Source organism: Thalassophryne amazonica, chromosome 21 (genome assembly GCF_902500255.1).
Source record: "Thalassophryne amazonica chromosome 21, fThaAma1.1, whole genome shotgun sequence".
Classification (NCBI taxonomy): domain Eukaryota; kingdom Metazoa; phylum Chordata; class Actinopteri; order Batrachoidiformes; family Batrachoididae; genus Thalassophryne; species Thalassophryne amazonica.
Genome location: NC_047123.1, coordinates 15,444,450 through 15,469,004, shown reverse-complemented (window position 1 = coordinate 15,469,004; position 24,555 = coordinate 15,444,450). Strand labels below are relative to the sequence as shown.

Below are 24,555 nucleotides of genomic sequence, written 5' to 3'. Positions count from 1 at the left end.
GCTATGGGCATCACACAGATTAAGGAGTGGTACAACCGGTTTAAAGACGTACGCACAACGGTGGAGAGCGAGCCACGCTCCGGTCGGCCATCAACATGCCGAAATGATCAGATCATTTCCAAAGTGAACGCTGTGGTGATGCGGGACCGTCGTGTGACTCTCCAAAAATTGTGGAAGAGCTGGACATCGGCACTTTTTCGGAACATTCCACTGTGACAGAAGATTTGGCAATGAAAAGAGTTGCTGCGAAATTCATGCCGCTGGCTTCGGCACGAAGCTGACAGCGGCGCAAAAGCGCCTTCGTATTGAAGCCTCACAGTACATGTTGTGACATGCCCACCTCTTCCACAATTTCTCGGATAGTCACACGACTGAAAAGCCACCGAAAGCCGTCTGAATAATCCGAATGGTTTCCACCTGGCTGTCGCCCAGTTTCTGGCAAAATTTGATGCAGTCGCGCTGCTCCAATCGTTCTGCCATTTCCTTGCAAAGAAAAAACGACGAGAGACTCCACCCATCCTCACACAAAGGCTGCTTACCAGAAAATGACGCAATCGACAGGCGTGAAAAAATTCACGCATGCGCACGAAGGTTCAAAGTTTGCTCATGCAAGCACACGATTCAAATCCATCAGGTTTTTGCAAAAAATAAAAAGGTCGGATACTTTTCTAACAGACCTCATACTTAATTCATTCCTGAGTGGAACATTTCCAAAAGCATTAAAAACTGCAGTCATTAAGCCAATATTGAAAAAGAGCAGCCTTGATCGCACAGTTTTAAATAATTGTCGGCCCATATCAAACCTTCCTTTTTTAGGAAAAGTCTTAGAGAAAGCAGTTTATCAGCAACTTGCCAATTTCCTCATGGTAAAATGCCTCTTTGATGTTTTCCAGTCTGGCTTGAATGGTTCAGGTCGTACCTTGAGGACAGAACATATTTTGTAGAAATTGGTAACTGCTTCTCCAATAAAATGGCCTTAACCTGTGGTGTTCCTCAGGGGTTAATATTGGGACCCCTCCTGTTCAATTTGTCCATGCTCCCATTGTGTCAGCTAATTCATAGCAATGATGTGTCCTACCACAATTATGCAGATGACACTCAGTTTTACGCATCACTGACGGCAGATGAACAGGAGCCTGTGGATTTGCTCTGTAACTGCATGGAACAGATTAGTGTGTGGATGCAAAAAAAAATGATCTGCTGAACAAAGACAAGACCAAACTTATTGTTTTTGGTCCACAGACACAAAGAGAATGTATTATAAATCACTTTGAGGCCTGCTCCTTGAAACCAAAAATGCAGGTCAGAAACATAGGCATTATAATAGACTGTGACTTAAATTTAAACAGCCATGTTAACTAACTTCTACAGCTTTCTACATCTTAAAAATATTGCCAAAATTAAAAATGTACTTTCTAAACCTGATTTGGAAAGAGTGATTCCTGCATTTGTTTCTAATAGACTAGATAACTGTAATGGCCTGCTCACTGGCCTCTCTAGACGAGCTTTTCGTCAGCTTCAGTGTATTCAAAATGCAGCTGCCCGAGTCTTGACTGGAGCCAGGACCTATGACCATATGAGTCCAGTGCTCAGGTCTCTACACTGGCTTCCAGTGGCCCAGAGAATAGGTTTTAAAATAGCTCTGTTAGTGTATAAATCACTTTATGGTCTAGCATCAAAATACATTTCTGACATGTTAGTGTCCTATGAACCATCCCGGGCTTTGAGAACCTTGGGTAGTGGTTTTCTGTTGGTCCCCCGAGTTAGGGCTAAACATAGTGAGGCTGCGTTTCAGCCCAAGCTATGGAACAATTTACCTGAGGATGCAAGAAACACTACCAGTTTGGCAGTTTTTAAAACTAGGCTCAAAACATTCCTGTTTTGCTTGGTATATGATCAATAAATTGTATGTTTGTTTTTATTAAATTTTATAGCTGTCTTTGCTTGTTGTACCCCTTTTTTTTTTGTTAGTACTGTTTTAAATGCTGTGAAGCACACTGAGTTGTTTTGTTTGTTTTTTTTTTTTACAGGAAATGTGCCATACAAATAAACTTGCCTTTCAGCTGCTCCCGCCAAAGTTCACCACAGCAGATCATCTGTCACCATCTCACACTGTCCTCTGTCACACCAACAACCTACATGTCCTCCTTCACCACATCCATGAACCTCCTCTTTGGCCTCCCTGATGGCTCCATCCTCAGCATCCATCTCCCTACATACTGGTTTTTTTGCACACATCCAAACCATCTCAATATTGCCTGTCTTTGAATTGTCCAAACTGTCCCTCTGATATGTTCTGATTTTTACTAATCCTGTCCCTCCACATCACTCCAAGTTAAAATCACAGCATCTTGAGCTCTGCCACTTCCAGCCCAGTTTCCCATCTATTTGACAGCACCACTGCCTCTTAAGTATGTAGACGATGTGATTCCCAACTAATATATTACAGTGGACTTAAATGGCGTTTGAATATTTTTCACCAAGGTGTATGTAAAATTATGACTTCAACTGTGTATTACCTTGTTTCCTGCTCCGCCCACTCTTATAACTTCATGAGGTTCCATGGCATCTATGCAGTCTGTTACAAGCTTGTTGCTATGGGATCGTGTGGTGGTGATAATTCTTCTTTCCCCTGGAACCTCCTGCAGCTGAACTCCAAACACACCCAATCCCAGCATCCCCCACATGGTCCTCCCCAGTGTGGCTCCTGCTCCAAGCTGACAGGGCAAAGCAGCACCAAGTCACACATTATTAGAACAAGTAAAAAGCCAGCCAGGTCATTAAGTATTTAGACAGAAACACAATTTTTGTAATTTTGCCTCTAGACAACACAACAGAGTATAAATGAAGCAATTAAGCTGTGCTTGTAGAATTCATGAGCAAATTCAAGAGGTTTTAAACAAAAACTTAACATTAGTTAGTTGTATACATAGTGCAACCTTCACAACCATAAAATCCCAATTACAGTAAATCAAATCAAATCAATTTTATTTATATAGCGCCAAATCACAACAAACAGTTGCCCCAAGGCGCTTTATATTGTAAGGCAAAGCCATACTAATTATGGAAAAACCCCAGCGGTTAAAACGACCCCCTGTGAGCAACCACTTGGCGACAGTGGGAAGGAAAAACTCCCTTTTAACAGGAAGAAACCTCCAGCAGAACCAGGCTCAGTGAGGGGCAGTCTTCTGCTGGGACTGGTTGGGGCTGAGGGAGAGAACCAGGAAAAAGATATGCTGTGGAAGAGAGCAGAGATCAATCACTAATGATTAAATGCAGAGTGGTGCATACAGAGCAAAAAGAGAAAGAAACACTCAGTGCATCATGGAAAGACTCAGTGCATCATGGTAACCCCCCAGCAGTCTAAGTCTATAGCAGCATAACTAAGGGATGGTTCAGGGTCACCTGATCCAGCCCTAACTATAAGCTTTAGCAAAAAGGAAAGTTTTAAGCCTAATTTTAAAAGTAGAGAGGGTGTCTGTCTCCCTGATCTGAATTGGGAGCTGGTTCCAGAGGAGAGGAGCCTGAAAGCTGAAGGCTCTGCCTCCCATTCTACTCTTACAAACCCTAGGAACTACAAGTAAGCCTGCAGTCTGAGAGCGAAGCGCTCTATTGGGGTGATATGGTACTATGAGGTCCCTAAGATAAGATGGGACCTGATTATTCAAAACCTTATAAGTAAGAAGAAGAATTTTAAATTCTATTCTAGAATTAACAGGAAGCCAATGAAGAGAGGCCAATATGGGTGAGATATGCTCTCTCCTTCTAGTCCCTGTCAGTACTCTAGCTGCAGCATTTTGAATTAATTGAAGGCTTTTCATGGAACTTTTAGGACAACCTGATAATAATGAATTACAATAGTCCAGCCTAGAGGAAATAAATGCATGAATTAGTTTTTCAGCATCACTCTGAGACAAGACCTTTCTAATTTTAGAGATATTGCGCAAATGCACAAAAGCAGTCCTACATATTTGTTTAATATGCGCATTGAATGACATATCCTGATCAAAAATGACTCCAAGATTTCTCACAGTATTACTAGAGGTCAGGGTAATGCCATCCAGAGTAAGGATCTGGTTAGACACCATGTTTCTAAGATTTGTGGGGCCAAGTACAATAACTTCAGTTTTATCTGAGTTTAAAAGCAGGAAATTAGAGGTCATCCATGTCTTTATGTCTGTAAGACAATCCTGCAGTTTAGCTAATTGGTGTGTGTCCTCTGGCTTCATGGATAGATAAAGCTGGGTATCATCTGCGTAACAATGAAAATTTAAGCAATGCTGTCTAATAACACTGCCTAAGGGAAGCATGTATAAAGTGAATAAAATTGGTCCTAGCACAGACATTTGTGGAACTCCATAATTAACCTTAGTCTGTGAAGAAGATTCCCCATTTACATGAACAAATTGTAATCTATTACATAAATATGATTCAAACCACCTGCAGCGCAGTGCCTTTAATACCTATGGCATGCTCTAATCTCTGTAATAAAATTTTATGGTCAACAGTATCAAAAGCAGCACTGAGGTCTAACAGAACAAGCACAGAGATGAGTCCACTGTCTGAGGCCATAAGATCATTTGTAACCTTCACTAATGCTGTTTCTGTACTATGATGAATTCTAAAACGTGACTGAAACTCTTCAAATAGACCATTCCTCTGCAGATGATCAGTTAGCTGTTTTACAACTACCCTTTCAAGAATTTTTGAGAGAAAAGGAAGGTTGGAGATTGGCCTATAATTAGCTAAGATAACTGGGTCAAGTGATGGCTTTTTATGTAATGGTTTAATTACTGCCACCTTAAAAGCCTGTGGTACATAGCCAACTAATAAAGACAGATTGATCATATTTAAGATCGAAGCATTAATTAATGGTAGGGCTTCCTTGAGCAGCCTGGTAGGAATGGGGTCTAATAGACATGTTGATGGTTTGGAGGAAGTAACTAATGAAAATAACTCAGAACAATCGGAGAGAAAGAGTCTAACCAAATACCGGCATCACTGAAAGCAGCCAAAGAGAACGATATGTCTTTGGGATGGTTATGAGTAATTTTTTTTTCTAATAGTTAAAATTTTATTAGCAAAGAAAGTCATGAAGTTATTACTAGTTAAAGTTAAAGGAATACTCGGCTCAATAGAGCTCTGACTCTTATTCAGCCTGGCTACAGTGCTGAAAAGAAACCTGGGGTTGTTCTTATTTTCTTCAATTAGTGATGAATAGTAAGATGTCCTAGCTTTACGGAGGGCTTTTTTATAGGGCAACAAACTCTTTTTCCAGGCTAAGTGAAAATCTTCTAAATTAGTGAGACGCCATTTCCTCTCCAACTTACGGGTTATCTGCTTTAAGCTGCGAGTTTGTGTTTGTCAGGCACTTCTGATTTAAGGCTCTCTTTTTCAGAGGAGCTACATCATCCAAAGTTGTCCTCAATGAGGATATAAAACTATTGATGAGATAATCTATCTCACTCACAGAGTTTAGGTAGCTACTCTGCCCTGTGTTGGTATATGGCATTGGAGAACATAAAGAAGGAATCATATCCTTAAACCTAGTTACAGCGCTTTCTGAAAGACTTCTACTGTAATGAAACTTATTCCCCACTGCTGGGTAGTCCATCAGAGTAAATGTAAATGTTATTAAGAAATGATTTCAGGGAATACTGTTAAGTCTTCAATTTCCATACCATAAGTCAGAACAAGATCTAAGGTATGATTAAAGTGGTGGGTGGACTCATTTACATTTTGAGCAAAGCCAATCGAGTCTAACAATAGATTAAATGCAGTGTTGAGGCTGTCATTCTCAGCATCTGTGTGGATGTTAAAATCACCCACTATAATTATCTTATCTGAGATAAGCACTAAGTCAGACAAAAGGTCTGAAAATTCACAGAGAAACTCACAGTAACGACCAGGTGGACGATAGATAACAACAAATAAAACTGGTTTTTGGGACTTCCAATTTGGATGGACAAGACTAAGAGTCAAGCTTTCAAATGAATTAAAGCTCTGTCTGGGTTTTTGATTAATTAATAAGCTGGAGTGGAAGATTGCTGCTAATCCTCCGCCTCGGCCCATGCTACGAGCGTTCTGGCAGTTACTGTGACTCGGGGGTGTTGACTCATTTAAACTAACATATTCATCCTGCTGTAACCAGGTTTCTGTAAGGCAGAATAAATCAATATGTTGATCAATTATTATATCATTTACTAACAGGGACTTAGAAGAGAGAGATCTAATGTTTAATAGACCACATTTAACTGTTTTAGTCTGTGGTGCAGTTGAAGGTGCTATATTTACATCCTCATTGAAGACAACTTTGGATGCTGTAGCTCCTCTGAAAAAGAGAGCCGTAAATCAGAAGTGCCTGACTCCGTGGTATAACTCACAAACTCGCAGCTTAAAGCAGATAACCCGTAAGTTGGAGAGGAAATGGCGTCTCACCAATTTAGAAGATCTTCACTTAGCCTGGAAAAAGAGTCTGTTGCTCTATAAAAAAGCCCTCCGTAAAGCTAGGACATCTTACTACTCATCACTAATTGAAGAAAATAAGAACAACCCCAGGTTTCTTTTCAGCACTGTAGCCAGGCTGACAAAGAGTCAGAACTCTATTGAGCCGAGTATTCCTTTAACTTTAACCAGTAATGACTTCATGACTTTCTTTGCTAATAAAATTTTAACTATTAGAGAAAAAAATACTCATAACCATCCCAAAGACATATCGTTATCTTTGGCTGCTTTCAGTGATGCCGGTATTTGGTTAGACTCTTTCTCTCCGATTGTTCTGAGTTATTTTCATTAGTTACTTCCTCCAATCCATCAACATGTCTATTAGACCCCATTCCTACCAGGGTGCTCAAGGAAGCCCTACCATTAATTAATGCTTCGATCTTAAATATGATCAATCTATCTTTATTAGTTGGCTATGTACCACAGGCTTTTAAGGTGGCAGTAATTAAACCATTACTTAAAAAGCCATCACTTGACCCAGTTATCTTAGCTAATTATAGGCCAATCTCCAACCTTCCTTTTCTCTCAGAAATTCTTGAAAGGGTAGTTGTAAAACAGCTAACTGATCATCTGCAGAGGAATGGTCTATTTGAAGAGTTTCAGTCAGGTTTTAGAATTCATCATAGTACAGAAACAGCATTAGTGAAGGTTACAAATGATCTTCTTATGGCCTCAGACAGTGGACTCATCTCTGTGCTTGTTCTGTTAGACCTCAGTGCTGCTTTTGATACTGTTGACCATAAAATTTTATTACAGAGATTAGAGCATGCCATAGGTATTAAAGGCACTGCGCTGCAGGTGGTTTTAATCATATTTATGTAATAGATTACAATTTGTTCATGTAAATGGGGAATCTTCTTCACAGACTAAGGTTAATTATGGAGTTCCACAAGGTTCTGTGCTAGGACCAATTTTATTCACTTTATACATGTTTCCCTTAGGCAGTATTATTAGACAGCATTGCTTAAATTTTCATTGTTACGCAGATGATACCCAGCTTTATCTATCCATGAAGCCAGAGGACACACACCGATTAGTTAAACTGCAGGAATGTCTTACAGACATAAAGACATGGATGGCCTCTAATTTCCTGCTTTTAAACTCATAAAACTGAAGTTATTGTACTTGGCCCCACAAATCTTAGAAACATGGTGTCTAACCAGATCCTTACTCTGGATGGCATTACCCTGACCTCTAGTAATACTGTGAGAAATCTTGGAGTCATTTTTGATCAGGATATGTCATTCAATGCGCATATTAAACAAATATGTAGGACTGCTTTTTTGCATTTGCGCAATATCTCTATAATTAGAAAGGTCTTGTCTCAGAATGATGCTGAAAAACTAATTCATGCATTTATTTCCTCTAGGCTGGACTATTGTAATTTATTATTATCAGGTTGTCCTAAAAGTTCCCTGAAAAGCCTTCAGTTAATTCAAAATGCTGCAGCTAGAGTACTGACAGGGACTAGAAGGAGAGAGCATATCTCACCCATATTGGCCTCTCTTCATTGGCTTCCTGTTAATTCTAGAATAGAATTTAAAATTCTTCTTCTTACTTATAAGGTTTTGAATAATCAGGTCCCATCTTATCTTAGGGACCTCATAGTACCATATCACCCCAATAGAGCGCTTCGCTCTCAGACTGCAGGCTTACTTGTAGTTCCTAGGGTTTGTAAGAGTAGAATGGGAGGCAGAGCCTTCAGCTTTCAGGCTCCTCTCCTCTGGAACCAGCTCCCAATTCAGATCAGGGAGACAGACTCTCTATTTTTAAGATTAGGCTTAAAACTTTCCTTTTTGCTAAAGCTTATAGTTAGGGCTGGATCAGGTGACCCTGAACCATCCCTTAGTTATGCTGCTATAGACTTAGACTGCTGGGGGGTTCCCATGATGCACTGAGTGTTTCTTTCTCTTTTTGCTCTGTATGCACCACTCTGCATTTAATCATTAGTGATTGATCTCTGCTCCCCTCCACAGCATGTCTTTTTCCTGGTTCTCTCCCTCAGCCCCAACCAGTCCCAGCAGAAGACTGCCCCTCCCTGAGCCTGGTTCTGTTGGAGGCTTCTTCCTGTTAAAAGGGAGTTTTTCCTTCCCACTGTCGCCAAGTGCTTGCTCACAGGGGGTCGTTTTGACCGTTGGAGTTTTTCCGTAATTATTGTATGGCCTTGCCTTACAATATAAAGCACCTTGGGGCAACTGTTTGTTGTGATTTGGCGCTATATAAATAAAATTGATTTGATATTATTTTTTCTTTTTGAATTTTTATGCTTAAATAGATTTTTGCTGGTTATTGGTGGTCTGGGAACAGGCACCGTCTCTACGGGGATGGGGTATTGGGGGGATGGCAGGGGGAGAGACGCTGCAGAGAGGTGTGTAAGACTACAACTCTGCTTCCTGGTCCCAACCCTGGATAGTCACGGTTTGGAGGATTTAAGAAAATTGGCCAGATTTCTAGAAACGAGAGCTGCTCCATCCAAAGTGGGATGGATGCCGTCTCTCCTAACAAGACCAGGTTTTCCTCAGAAGCTTTGCCAATTATCTATGAAGCCCACCTCATTTTTTGGACACCACTCAGACAGCCAGCAATTCAGGGAGAACATGCGGCTAAACATGTCACTCCCGGTCCAATTGGGGGGGGGCCCAGAGAAAACTACAGAGTCCGACATTGTTTTTGCAAAGTTACACACCGATTCAATATTAATTTTAGTGACCTCCGATTGGCGTAACCGGGTGTCATTACTGCCGACGTGAATTACAATCTTACCAAATTTACGCTTAGCCTTAGCCAGCAGTTTCAAATTTCCTTCAATGTCGCCTGCTCTGGCCCCCGGAAACAACTGACTATGGTTGCTGGTGTCGCTACCTTCACATTTCTCAAAACAGAGTCGCCAATAACCAGAGTTTGTTCCTCGGCGGGTGTGTCGCCGAGTGGGGAAAACGGTTAGAGATGTGAACGGGTTGGTGGTGTACACGGGGCTTCTGTTTAGGACTACGCTTCCTCCTCACAGTCACCCAGCCGGCCTGCTTTCCCGGCTGCTTGGGATCTGCTGGAGGGGAACTAACGGCGGCTAAGCTACCTTGGTCCACACCGACTACAGGGGCCTGGCTAGCTGTAGGATTTTCCAAGGTGCGGAGCTGAGACTCCAATTCGCCCAACCTGGCCTCCAAAGCTAGGAATAAGCTACACTTATTACAAGTACCATTACTGCTAAAGGAGGCCGAGGAATAACTAAACATTTCACACCCAGAGCAGAAAAGTGCGGGAGAGACAGAAGAAGCCGCCATGCTAAACCGGCTAAGAGCTAGTAGCTGCGCTAAGCTAGCGGATTCCTAAAAACACACAAAGTGAGTAATGTGTAAATAATTTAGAGGTGATTCAGCAGAGGGAGTGCTTTAGTTAAGGCACGTGAAGATTACACTGTGAAACAAATCGTTATCTAGTTAATTAGATCAATCTAACTGCGCAGATTAAACAGCTAACAGATACAGCAAAACACCGCTGTGCTCCAGAACAGGAAGTGATACAATACCGCAGTGACAGCCAACCACCAGTAGAGGCAGTAAATCCAAAACAAAATTCTAAAATAATAAAAACACAACATTAACTTGCAGAGAGCTGCACAATTTCCACAGTGGGCCAAAACACCAGCACTGCGTACCAAACATGGCCCACAAGCTCCTCAATGGGCAGTAGTGCCTTAGACCATTACCCCTCATTGCAGCTTTTGTCTGTTTACTAGTATCACCACATACACAGCTTCACAGAGGAGCTGGTTTTCATCCAGGATGTCTCTGTACATTGCTGCATTCATCTTTCCCTCAATCCTGACTAGTCTCCCAGTTCCTGCCACTGAAAAACATATCCACAGCATGATGCTGTCACCACCATGCTTCACTGTAAGGATGGTGCCTGGTTTCCTCCAAACATGACGTCTGGCATTCACGCCAGAGTTCAATCTTTGTCTGGTCAGATGAGAGAATTTTGTTTCTCATGGTCTGACAGACCTTCAGGTGCCTTTTGGCAAACTCCAGATGGGCTGCCATGTGCCTTTTACTGAGGACTGACTTCCGTCCGGCCACTCTACTATGCAGGCCTGATTGTGGATTGCTGCAGAGATGGTTGTCCTCCTGGAAGGTTCTCCTCTCTCCACAGAAGAATGCTGGAGCTCTGACTAAGTGACCATTGGGTTCTTGGTCACCTCCCTGACTAAAGCCCGTCTCCCCCAATTGCTGAATTTAGACAGACAGCCAGCTCTAGGAAGAGTCCTGATGGATCCAAAGTTCTTACATTTATGGATAATGGAGGCCACTGTGCTCATTGGAACCTTCATAGCAGCAGAAATGTTTCTGTACCCTTCCCCAGATTCATGCCTCGAATCCTGTCTTAGAGGTCTACAGACAATTCCTTTGACTTCATGCTTGGTTTGTGCTCTGACATGCACCGTCAACTGTGGAGCCTCGTACGAGCGAAGTGTCGCGCAGCAGTGGAAAGCTCACTCATGGTAGAGGGGGTCCCAAACAAGAAGTGCCAAATTTTGAGTCCACAGTGAAACAGGAAATGTCAAATGTCCAACACTTCCTGGATTGACAAATGAGATCTCAGTGAATCTCGCGGGAACTCGGTGGCAAGTTCACACTGAAACAGGAAGTGCCAAAGTTTGAGTCCACAGTGAAACAGGAAATGTGAAATGTTGAACACTTCTTGGCAAGGGTGGAGCTAGAGCGGAGGCCAGGGTTGCACTGGACTCCCCTAAAATCTGATTGGACACAGATGATTGACATGTCATGGCACTGTACGTCTGGTTGAAAAGAGCTGCATTTTGAAATCAGTGAGTCACACTGACTACTAGGTTCCTCCTGTCCAGTAGTTGGTGCTGTGTATCACAAAACTTCGAATCCACCTTACTAGAAGAAGAAAAATGTTTGCCTCAGATATGAGCTGAACATGTCGTTTAAACCACAGACTAATAATGACACCAAAGTTATACTGGTGAGTAAACGACTGTATTTTATGCCAGAAATGAGGTCCAGGTTGTTAAAAGCAGCATTTCTCCTCTAATTCGGGTTGCCTTATATATACATGTTTCTCCAGTGATTTTTAAACAAGCAGGCAGCTGTTGATTAAATAACCTCTTAATTTTGCTGTCTGAGTGACACACCAGTTACACACCTTTAGATAAATAAATCTAAATTTATCTTCCTAAAGCCCTGGTCCCACCAAATAACGAAGGATGAATAATGAGCATGTTTTTTTGTTTGTTTTTTTTTGCTACAAGAGGATTTATTGAACTATTGTGGGAGAATGGTGGCTCTGAGAGGCTCTTAGAAGCAGTATCTTCAGTTAACGAGGCTCATCTCTGAGTGTGGTGCTAATTTCAAGATGTTCAAAATTTAGCAACAACAGCGTTGGGCAGTTTGTGTGCAAGTTACTACGAGGATTAACGAGGATTATAGAGGCATGTTTGTGGCGAGGACAAGGCTGTAAAAGCCCATTATCCGAGCACCTACCAGCTACGAGTACCGGGACAGGCTATTTTTGGAGCGGCTCAGCCCTCTTGCGCACACAATTCCAGCTGCTTTTTCCTCTCTCTCTCGCTCCATGAAATGGAGAACGGATTTGAAGCAGCTAAAAGATAATTATTCGTAATGTTTTTATTTTAATAGCTTGGTAAAACAGTTGCATGTTTATTCATTCTATATAATCAACTTTAAAAGTAATATCTTGTTATGTATGATTTAACATCTTGTTAATGGATCAGGAGCTCCGCTGTGTGTGTGCACTGACGCAATCACTCACACTCAAGACGAGCATTTACGCAGAATGCCAGCATGTAAAAAAGAGTGATTTTGCAGTCAATAATGGACGAACACAAAGTTAAAAGTTGGATCAAGGTGTCAAAAGAAATAAAGTCAGTGAGAGGAAGCGCAGAGGCGACTGTCCAGGAACTCGTGGTTCGGTTCTAGTCTGGTGCATTCAATGACTCTGGAAGACAGGTGAAGAGCAGCCTGATGCACGGCGCACACCCGCCGGACTGTACTGGAGCATCTATTTTTGGACTGCGTTTAAAAAATGTGACAACATCTTGAATGGATGCTGTGAATTGAAAAATTGAAAACTCACACTTTAAAGGGACCAAGTGTGGGAGGGCTGGAGGTTTGGACCAAACTCATGCCAAAGGAGCACTGACATTGCGTTACATGGCGCTACATGGATTATATGTGGCTTGACGTGAATCAAATGTGGCGACACGAGCCGCTTGAGGCTGGACGGGGCTCACTAGAGGATGATACCTGCCACATGTGAGGTACAGAGAGGCGCAAAGAGGCCTTAGTGGATACGTGACGGTTTAAAACATGGATCATTCTTCAAATAAACGCTGACACACCCAAGCATGGCTCATCATTCATGGGACCAAGGCTTTAAACTCAAACTGAAAGCAAATCTCTACAACTTGATATAAATTAATTAAAAATATAAAATCCAGCTTCCTGATGAAGTGGTGTTGAGGAGGATTTTCTAATAAACAACACCCGATAGTTCAGCTACAATTTGACAAAAGGAAAATTTGAGATGAAAGCCTAGATTTGATGTTTTGGTGAAAGAAACTTTTGTATTTCTTCATAATTGATGTAAATAAAGTCCAAAACATATTCAGTGACTTGGAAATGTTCATGTTTCCATCCCCTGACTTGTTTGAAGAAAACTGGCAATAGAACTGATTATTATTTACAGGTTTTATCAAGTTTTAGAGATTTGCTTTCAGTTTGAGTAACATAATTTTTGAAATTTATATTCTTTATTTTTTTTGTATTTCTTATATTTAAAATGGCATAAACAAATTAAAATGTGTGAAATTCCAAGTGTTCCAACACTTTTGGAGGGCACAGTGTCCTAATCTTATGATGAGTGCAAAATGAGTGTGGTATTATTACTGTTTTGTTTAAGAATGTTTAATTTTCACTGTTGCTGCACTTTGTGTGAAATCAAAGTCATATTGTACATCATACTGATATGACAATATTGAGATACGATAATTTGGCTATATTGTACAGCCCTACTGTCAACTAGCTGAAAACTTTGAATTTTAATTTACATCTACATTTAAAAAAAAATGCTTAAAGTGGCAGAGGATGCGCCCCTAATAGCTGAACTGCAAAAAAAGAAAAATGCTTCAAAAGGCGGGGGATCTGGGGGGTGGAACACCTTCAGAAGCTGAAAGGTTTTAGCCATGCTAATGCTCCCCGGAAGCATTTGCTCAAAAACAGTCTGAAGGATCTCAATGACATGGTGAGATGCTGAAGAGCGTTGCACGTTCATGTCTGCGACATGTACATATTATGTAGACAGGTGTGTGTGTCTTTCCAAATCATGTCCAATCAACTCAGTTTACCCCAGGTGGACTCCAATTAAGCTGTAGAAACATCCCAAGGATGATCAGTTGAAGCCGAATGCACCTGAGCTCAATTTGAAGCTTCATATCACAGGCTGTGAATACTTATGTACACGTGATGACTTTTTTTTAAAACAAATTTGCAAAAAAAAAAAAAATTTCGCATTGTCATTATGGGATATTGTGTGTAGAATTTTGAGGAAAATAAATAATTTCATCAATTTTGGAATAAGGCTGTATCATAAAATGTGGAAACAGTGAAGCGCTGTGAATACTTTCCGGATGCACCGCGTAAATGCAGCTCATTTACTATTTTCTTAAATGTGAAATTGCAGATATGGTTTGTCAGAAGACACATGGATGACTGAAGCCCAGATTTTCTTGCATTAACATTCAAAAACATGCTTATTTAGGTTAGGACCAAGGCAACGTCTCTACACCTGGAGTTGATCCCCGGCGCTGGACTGTGACTGACCACTGCTCCGAGTGGTTGGATTGTGTCTGACTAATTATGATGAGTTAAATTTCATTGAATCTATGTAGAATGACAACAGAGGCCCTTCTTCTTCTTGACGTCCTGTTCCACTCCACCATGAACCTGTGACTCACTGGTGATGCAAAAGACAAAAGCTGCATTGTCCCCAGTTTCAACAATCACATTTGGAGAAGAATTGTCATGGTTGTGTTGGTGGCTTTCTTCAGTAGTCTTTAGGTGACTAACTATCCCAGGCAGATGTAACATACTGTTAGTGCAGCAGATAACTGAAACAATCATGCAAATGGTGATAAAAGCATCAAATTCAGCAGAAATACTCCTTAGACACTCCTCTTTAGAAAAAACCGATTGGCCACTTGACATTTCAATTGGTGGTCAGGTAGGGGTCAACTGAAGAATTACACAGAGGTCAAAATTAAAAGATGCTCCAATCATATTGAAAAATATTCTACATTACTTGCCTGATCATAAAGATTCCAAAAAAGGTATAGTTTGGACTATCTGTGACTGAATTCTATGGAGTTACAGGATTAAAAAAAACAAGAATGGTGACAAAGGTCAGTGTCATTTTGTACAGGGGTCAAAAGTTAAAGTTGCTCCAATTTTGGTAAAAAGTGGTGCAAATTACTGGTTGAGCTAATAGGATTAATAAATGGAATAGTTCTGACCAGTGTTGCCAGTTACTTTGAAAAAGTAATCCAATTACTGATTACTGATTACTCCTTGAAAAAGTAACTTAGTTACTTTACTGATTACTCAATTGTAAAAGTAACTAAGTTAGATTACTAGTTACTTTTTTTAGTTACTTTCCCCAGCTGCCGACAACAACCCACGTCAACATGACAATGATACCTGTTTTGCCAAAACTCACTTTACAGTCACCCTTTCTTGACTTCAATGAAAATAAATACTTGTTTTATAAAAGTAAAATAAAGACGTCTTTCTTGACCTCATATTTAACTGCTGACAGCACTGTAACAGTAAAACTTGCAATTTCAAACCTACATTGTTTATAAATGTAACTATTAAATTCTAACATTTTTCTAACATTTAAATTCTCTCTAAACATTTTACTTGTCGAAATTATTATTATTTTAAGCAATATTAGTAGTTGTAGTAAAAAACGGCTTCAAAACTGGACATTTAATCTAGGGGTGTTGTGGGGGAGGGGGGCACATCCTTGCCCCACGCCCCCATTCCACCTGGATTCGCCCCTGCTTTGGCGTTTGAGCACAAAGAATGGATAAAATTTATTTATGCAGAAAACGACCAGATTTACAGGTAAGAAAGTTTTATTGCATTTTCACATCATGTGGTCCTCAGAAAGAGAGTTTAGGTGCATTTGAGTGGAAAATAGTGTTAGTTGTTGACGCGTCGCGGAGGATCAGCTGTTTTTAACGAGACGATACGGAGCGGCTCAGCTCAGAATTCTAAATAAAGAGGGAAAAAAGTATAAAAATGTCTTTGTAAAGCTCAGTGCAGGTGTGCTGATCACCACGCTTTAAGAGGTGAGGATGAGTCGAGCAGCTGCAAAAAACCGTGGATGAAAAGCTCACAGCTTGCTGAAAGTGGGCAGTTCAGTCGAACCCCGACCCCCTGCCCACAGACCAAGTTTAATGCTGCTATCGACCCACAATGAAAAATAATAGTAACGCACAGTGACATGGAGAAGTAACTTTAATCTGATTACTGATTTGGAAAGATTAACGCGTTAGATTACTCGTTACTAAAAAAAGTGGTCAGATTAGAGTAACGCGTTACCGGCATCACTGGTTCTGACTGTGTTGCGTGCTTTCTTGGCAAAGTAAAGGTTAAACAATGTCGGCATCCATTGGATTCTTTGACATGTGACATATGCTCCTTGTAATAAGATAACTAAGCATAATACATGATGCAAACTATTCCTTTTTAAAACCATATTCATTCAACTAATAATTTGCCTCACTTTTTACCAAAATTGGAGCAACTTTACCTTTTGACCCCTATACAAAATGAAGCTGACCTTTGTCACCATTCTTGCTGTTTTTATCCAGTAACTCCATAGAATTCAGTCAAAGCAGGCAAATAATGTGGAATATTTTTCAATATGATTGGAGCATCTTTTAATTTTGACCTCTGTGTAATTCTTCAATTGACCCCTACCTGACCACCGATTGAAAATTCAAGTGGCCAATCGTTTTTTTCAAGATTGTCTGAGGAGTGTTTCTGTCGAATTTGATGCTTTTATCACCATTTGCAGGATTCCCCTCTAAATATTCTCTTATCCGCTGCACTATTTGTATTAATTCAATTCCACTGTGGTGGTGTGCAGCAGCAAAACTATGGACTGGATCGTAGTTTGGTTTATACCTGGTAGTTGTAGAAAGGCTGATTAATGACACCTGCAATTGCTCTTCCTCCATGTGCAATTCCGATGAGCACAGTGACATTATCCAGGAGCCCTGAGGGCAGAAAGTCACAGTGGGTCATTTGGACACCACTTAAAGCAAACAGTTTTACTGAACTTTAATCTGAGGGGAAACAGAAGGAACAGGGCAACAAGATATATTATGACCATCTGCCTGAAATAATATTCTACAGTACTGTGCAGACACTCTGTGAGCGTACAGAGAGCTGTGCAGTGAAGCCGACACGTGTCCAACTCTCTGTCTCCCATCTGAGGAGGATGCAGAAACTTCAGCGCTGGTGCCAGCAGAAAGAGCGGGAGAGAAAGGACAGCAGACAGATATATGCAGAAGGAGGGAGAGAAAAGGAAAAGTGTGAAGCAGCCACAAATCAACCCCAAAAGTGATCGGGGGACAAATAACATAAAAATAAAACCAAAACAAAGGTCACAATAAAAGACATGAAAGCAGCCAGTCAATACCAGTGAATCATCGATCTGTAGTAAAAGATGAGACGTAATGAAATGGTCATACATTCCCATTAAAACATTTATAAAGATTTAAACCCGACTCCCATTTTCATTTAGAAAGTCAGCACAGTTTAAGGGTCATTCAACAACAAAAAATGTACAGCATTGTTTCTAAATCATTAAGTTATAATAAAATGTTGCAATTTGTTCCAATGCAGAAAAATATAGATATAGATAGATAGATACTGTTTTAGATTACATGACATTTAATTAGTAATTGATCTTCAGTGATGTGTATCTTGAGGTAATAAAATTAACAAAATCAAAAGTTTAAAAGAATGAAAACTGCTATTTCTTATTAGACAAAATGTTTTCATCAGCAAAAGTCCCAATGGGTTTAAATTAAGACTAATTATCTTCCATAAACTATGACTGAAAAACCTGTAATTATTATTTCAACTTTCAAAACTACTGTGCACATTGTGTTAGATGTTGACAAATATCACAGCTACAGTATAATAGCCAACATTCATTTTCTACTGCCACTTACTCCAATCAAGGGTTAACACGTTCAAAGTAACACTTACCGTGTAGATACGTCAGACCGTATATACACTCAGAAACAAATGAAAATGGAACACCTTTTTTTTCACTCCCATTTTTCATGAGTTGAAGTAAAAGATTTCTTCCATGGAGACAAAAAGCTTATTTCAAAAACTGGTTAAAATCCAAATTACAAGCACTTCAGATGGAGATTAAAGAGCATGATTATTGCACAGATGTGTGTTGGACTGGTCAGTCAAAGCAGGCTATAAAATGTGATGATCTTTGTAGGTAAAGAAGACGGATGTGGAGGACCTGTACTGGGATGGTCATACATGTTCTGTGGTTGTGAGGCCAGTTGTATGAAGGGTTGCTTGATTATTAATATCTTCTGTCAGCTGCTCCTGTTAGGGGTCACCACAGCACATCATGTCTCCATCTCACACAGTCCTCTGTCACACCAACCACCTGCATTTCTTCCCTCACCACATTCATGAACCTCTTCTTTGGCCTTCTTCCTCAGCATCCTTCTCCCCATATACCCCAGGTCCCTCCTCTGTACATGTCCAAACCACCTCAATCTCTCCTCTTTGATTAGACACCAAAATGTCTTACCTGTGTTGTCCATTCCTAATCCTATCTATCCATCCATCCATCCACCCATCCAAGTATTTAAACTAATCCACCTTTACCACCTCAGCTCCTTGCAACCACACTATTATGTAGTGCTCCTTCTCATTCACTCACATTTATTCCATCTTGCACTGACTGATGTTCATTCTCCTTCCCTCCAGAGCATATTTCCACCTCTCCAGACTAGTTGGAACCTGCTCTCTACTCACACTCCAAAACACAGTGACTACGTTTACATTCCATTAATATTCGGGTTAAGGTCAATATTCCGTTTACATGCTTAAGCAGACAGAGTTACTCCTGTATACATGGTCATTGGTATCATTTGGAATATCCCCATCTAAACAGCGACGCACGTCTTCCACCGGTGCTTGATTTGGTCTGGTGTTCGTGTAATCCTGCTTTGTGTAATCCTGCTTCATGTAATCCTGCTTTGTGTAAAACCCCTCACTACACACTTTTCTCAAACAGGCATTAATATTTTCTCACTTTTCTCTCCTATGTAAACACTCTCTTTTTTCTTCTGGGCGAGAAGATTATAAATAGACACACGCAGAACACAATGCGCATGCTGTCCCTTCGCTCACTGCCTCCGGCGGTACGGATGCAGGACCCGCAAAGAATCGAAGTCATGGCCATGGAGCTCTGCGGCTGCAGTATACCGAGACCCTGCGGCGCTGTGGATTTTTTCCACAAGAAATCTATCCTTGCGGGCTGCCTCCGCATCAAAACAGCGAGCGTAGTCTCTGGACCTGTTGCCGCACAGCAGAGAGGGGGGCGGTGTGAGTGGCCCGCTGCGGTGTTTACTGAGCCCGCAGACTCGGTAAGCGCATCGGAGGCAGTGAGAGCAATCGCGGTGATGCCAACCAGTGCCTCGACCGTCCCACCTGATAAGGACGCAGAACACAATGCACTGTTTATCTCTGCTTCTGTGGTGTCTGGTGGGTTGCGCGCCGCATTCAAGTAGTTGCCGTACTCAAAAGACAAAGATTCCTTGCGGATAGGACATGCACAGAACACAAAATAATTTTCCTTTCTATGGGGATATCCCGATGCGCGTTTATATGACCTGATATTCGGGTTAGAAACGGAGTAACCCAGGGGTCTTATACGGGTTTTTAAAAACTGGAATATAAGCATATTCGGGTTTTTGCGGGTGTTTACATGGCCGTGCGCAACCGCGTTATTGCTAATATTCCGGTTATGAAAGGGTTATTGGCTGCATGTAAACGTAATCAGTGTCATCTGAAACATAATATTCTGTGAAGACTCCTGTCTGATTTCGTCCATCAACCTGTTCGTCACTATTGTAAACAAAAAAGTGCTCAGAGCCAATCCTTGATGTAATCCCACCGTCATCCTCAAATCCTTCTGTCGTTCCTACTGAGCATCTCACTGCTGTTACACTATCCTTGTATCCTGCACCACCCTCACATATTACTCTGTCACGTCATACTCCTCATACTCTCCTCGTTTGTCAGCACATTTCCATCTGCACCCTTTAACCCTAACCTGCTGCACATGCTTTCCAGCTGTCTCTAGTCTAGCAGACTACAAGTCTTTTTCTCCTTCCATAGTGTTCAACTTTGTGTCTCCTTTTTCCACAGTGAGGTGTCCATTAATGCTGCACAGAGGCCATTTTTAAAGTGTAATATATCTATGTAAATACCACATTTTCTTGCTGTTCAGTATGTCCATTTATGAATCCTGTAATATTACAGCACAAGAGTACATGGATTTTTTGCTATGGATCTTGGAAATTGGAATGCATTTCATATCTGCAGACACTACAATGTCTACGAACACTACATATTTCCAAATAATTACCATCTGTCAACAACATTGTGAAAGGAATCAAAAGGACCTCTATTCTGAGAGGGTCCTGGTCTATCAGAAGAGCAAACATTTACTGTCAAAAACACTTCCATATAACTCAGAAGCCATTGTTTAGGACAATTTGGTTGTCATTTCTTGATGTTGTAAACCTAAAAACCATAGCTTTCAAGGTTTTTTTTTTTTTTTTTTTTGCCCATATATGTATTATTAATAAATAGTTAAAGAACCATAAACCAATTAAAATTTAGATCATTTGTGTTACATTATGAAGAAATGTTATGGAAAATGTGTTATATAATCAATCAATCAATCAACAACTTTATTAATCCCACAAGGGTTAGTTTCATTTGAGCAGTCTGTTTAAGAAAAAAAAACTATATAACAACAATAAAACTAATAAAAACAAATAAAACAGACTTAAGAAGTTAAAATGAGTAGCAAGAATAAATAAATAAATAAAAACATGGCAGACCTACGGAGGATTTAAAAGTCAAATTGCTGAAGGTATAAATGACTTTAAAAACCGGTTGGTTCTACACGCCGGGGACGCATAATGGCGTCCTAAAGGAAGCAGAGACAACTCTCCTAAAAGAACATGACCTGACATGGACAAGACGATTTCAGCCTTCCGGAGGATCTGTTGATTACAACAGAACAAAAGGTTAAGTTTGCTCTTATTGGAAGACTTCTAAAATTTAGGATGGCATCATTTGTCAATATTAAAAGGAAATTAGTAACAATATCTCTGAGTATCTGATAAAGACAATATTTTTCAGCTGCAACAAAACTTTTGCCAATTTCACCTGATAACAGAAAAAAAAAAAAGATCATGACACTGGTGTGACAAAAGAGAAAACACGGTTTTCGGAGGCAGTAAGTTTGAGGCATACAGTAGTGTACCAAACACTAACATCACAACTGTTTGGAATCATTTTTGAAAAAAGCCGGCCCATATTTTTTATAACTTGGTAAACCCCATTGTGGAAACTATATACCTTTTCCTTAGCCTTTGTCACTTTTCTTTTATCTTTTGGTGCATCTCCTTGTAGACCTATTTTCTTCATCTCTCTATCACAATTCTTTTTCACCAACCTCTTTCTTCTTGTACTGTCCTAAACATCTTCATTCCACCACCATGTGTCCTTGTATTCCTTCCACATTACTCTCCTTGATACCATATCTACCCATTAATCACCTCTGAAGGACTGCTTGGATAATGGTTATAAAATAAAATAACCATAATTACTTCGCAAAAATTTAAATCATGATTATTTAGCAGTTACTCATTGACTTTCAAAACATTTTTCATTTACTGAAAAAACACTTGTAAATGGCCAAAGAAGTGGAGCATGTGCAAGAAGAGCATGAGTAAGCTGTAAACTTTTGTGTTTTTGTTTTACCACACTACGTTTCTATGAATATCCCTAGAATGACATACTAAAAGTCCTAAGGAATCCTAGCATGGGAAATACGGTTTATTTCACATTTTTTAGATTACAGGCATAAGATTTCCAAGAAATCACCCCCACCTTTGTGTTACTACTGAACAACTCCTGACATGCACACAGTATCATCACAACTGTCAGGGATTGACGGCTGGGTGGGTTGTCTGTGTTGTTTTTGGCCGGTTTTGTTATCTTCCTTTTGTTCATGTATGCTTTGCTTTGTATTCCTTTTCTGGTTGGGGTGTGTCTGTGGCTGTCTCACTCTCTGTCTCTGGCCACGCCCTGTTTCTTGTTCCTTCCTTGCACACCTGTCCTGGATTTGCTGATTGGCTTCTGGGGGTATTTATGCTCACTGTCTGTGTTTGTTCCTCGCCAGATTGATGCGCCCTGTGCCTTCTCTCCAGCTCTTGATCTTGTGTTTTGTATTGCCAGCTTCACCGTGTTTTCGACCTACTGCCTGCCTGACCCGACCACGACTAGCCATATGATCCTGGTACTGCTGCTGAGCTTTTTGGACTGTCTTTTTGTGTACCAACCCACGTTTTCCACATTAAACCCGATTTATGACAACAGCTGTTTGTGTGAGCCTCGCATTTGTGTCCTCCTACTCTCACCTGTCAACAACTGAGGTCCCATTTGATTTACAGCTAAAACACATATGAGTACTTTCGTGGATGCTGCCAGAAACGCATCCTGATGTCTATCAGAAATTTATGGAAGGATTCCATGTAGTGATAAGAAGTGACAGGTACTGGGCAGCGCTGTCTACAGAGCTCATCACTAAAAAAGTTTTGATAAGAAGTGTGAAGACACATGGAGGCCTCACGAGAGGTAAAGGAAATGTTTAAAACTCAACGCCTGATGTGCGTCCTTACGACGCCAGCACGCGCAAACATCAATGAATCCATACAGAATCTTGCAGGCATCAAGTATGGAACAAGCGATCAACATAAAGACATTCCAGCTGCCAGACAAGTGAGAGATCCAAATGACACCTGGACCTCGATCAGCTGTCTCATGGAATGACTGCAAAGAATCTGGTATTTTGATAAGATTTATTGACTTTTATGAATGTTAGATTGAGAAAGAGCCAAATGACGTAAAAAAATGTTTCCATCATTACTCTTGTTTGAGCAAAGATTACCTTTTCACAGAGGGCAATTTTATCCTCGTACAATGTATTTCTAATTTTCTTGAAGCTTATAATTTGTCCATAGGTATGATGGGAAAACATAAGCATGTACTACAGGAGGAAAACATTTGCAAGTCCTACAGCCAAAGGATCAAGTAGAATACATATAAATGTCACTAAAATAAGGGTAGGGAGGAAAGATAACACTATATTCTGTTTACATTTGGTACATCTTAACCTCACTTGGTTTTTGTGTGTTAAACTAGATGTCTTAAGCATCTGTTGACATCTAGCTTCAGTGCCTTCTGCAAAAAAAAAAAAAAACAGTGGATGGTGCCTGATTTTTTTTTCTTTGTTGTACATATTTTTATGTAATTCTCCCACCCAAATATACCATTCATTCATTCATCTTCTACCGCTTAGTCCAATTAAGGGTTGCGGGGGGGCTGGAGCCTATCCCAGCAGTCATAGGGCGTGAGGCGGGGTACACCCAGGACGGGACGCCAGTCTGTCGCAGGGCCAAATATACCAATTACTACATATTCAAGTGTGCACTTTATCAAAATAGGTTGAGTCTAAGGAACGTAACCGATGAATACTGCATCACAAAATTCACATGAAGAATGGCTTATGTAAATGAGATAGTCTGAAAAGTTATTAATTTTTAAGGGGTGGGGGTAAGCCATTTGAGCTGTACTGTTTGTACTACTTAATATATAGCAATAAGTGAATATTTATTGTCCTATCTTTCAGAATTCAAATAAGACCAAACATAATATCTTTAATACATCAAGTGGACCATTGGATTAATTATCAGAAAGTACAACCTCAGAAAGGAGGGGGAGATCACGATGCCCACTATTCAATCCAAAAATAAACAAACATTTCCCATGGCAGGATTCCTTGGGACATTTGGTATGTCAATCCAGGGATGTCAGAAATACACCTTGGTAAAATGAAAACTGTTGCAAACTGTTTCAGGTAAAACCTTAGTTTGCATGGATGAGATGAAGCCCTACCAGACAAAGAAAAAGTTGCAGTTCCTTGACTGGTCACTTGAGGCTGGCTGCCAAACAGAGCACATTCTCATTTAACTCATTGTTAAAATGTTCAACTTTAGAACAGAAATAAACAAGTTTACAGCTTGGTACAAAAAACAAATGAAAAAATAAAAACAGTTTTTGGTCACAAAAGATAGTTTCCTCCTCCATGACAACTGTACAGGGAGGGCTCCAGGTATATTGAACAGCATTAGCATTTGTTGCAGCTATCGGTAGCCTGATCCCTTAGGTGCCTTTAATGTACTATTACTGAGAAAATAAGTGTCTCATAACTTTTAATGTCCACACCAAACAAAACCTTGAGGAGCACTGCCGCACAGTCCCCAAAAGTAGGATTTAATAAACACCCAAACCAAGCTTAGCCTGTTAGCTTAAGTGGTTCGGGCGCAGAGAGAGGTGTGTTCAGGGTTTTTTCATCACACATTGAGCCAGTCACACTCCACTTCTGTATGTATTAATGCAGTGGTGTCCAAAGTATTCCAGAAAGGGCCAAGAGGGTGCAGGTTTTCTTTGCAGCCACTGACTCCAGCAGGTGATTTCACTGATTAACATCACTTTGAGTAGGTGGGATGAGTTCATTTGTGAAATCACCTGTAGGAGTCAGTGGCTGTGTGGCGGGTTACTGTGACCAGTCCATGGCGCATCTGTGCAATTATCTTGC

At 40.6% G+C, this 24,555-nt stretch overlaps 1 protein-coding gene across 2 annotated transcripts in view; it reads right to left on the bottom strand.

The window, feature by feature from the left end:
* Positions 1–24,555, bottom strand: part of bpnt1 (bisphosphate nucleotidase 1) — a 68,844-nt gene that overhangs the window by 8,219 nt on the left and 36,070 nt on the right. Inside the window, exons 8-10 of one of the 2 annotated variants that reach the window (XM_034162867.1) lie at positions 16,998–17,072; positions 16,740–16,831; positions 2,520–2,717 (exon numbers count right to left, since the gene is read on the bottom strand). In XM_034162867.1, the coding sequence (XP_034018758.1) occupies positions 2,520–2,717; positions 16,740–16,831; positions 16,998–17,072 (365 nt within the window). The remainder of the gene's footprint in view (positions 1–2,519; positions 2,718–16,739; positions 16,832–16,997; positions 17,073–24,555) is intronic. The other variant, XM_034162868.1, reaches the window with a different exon arrangement.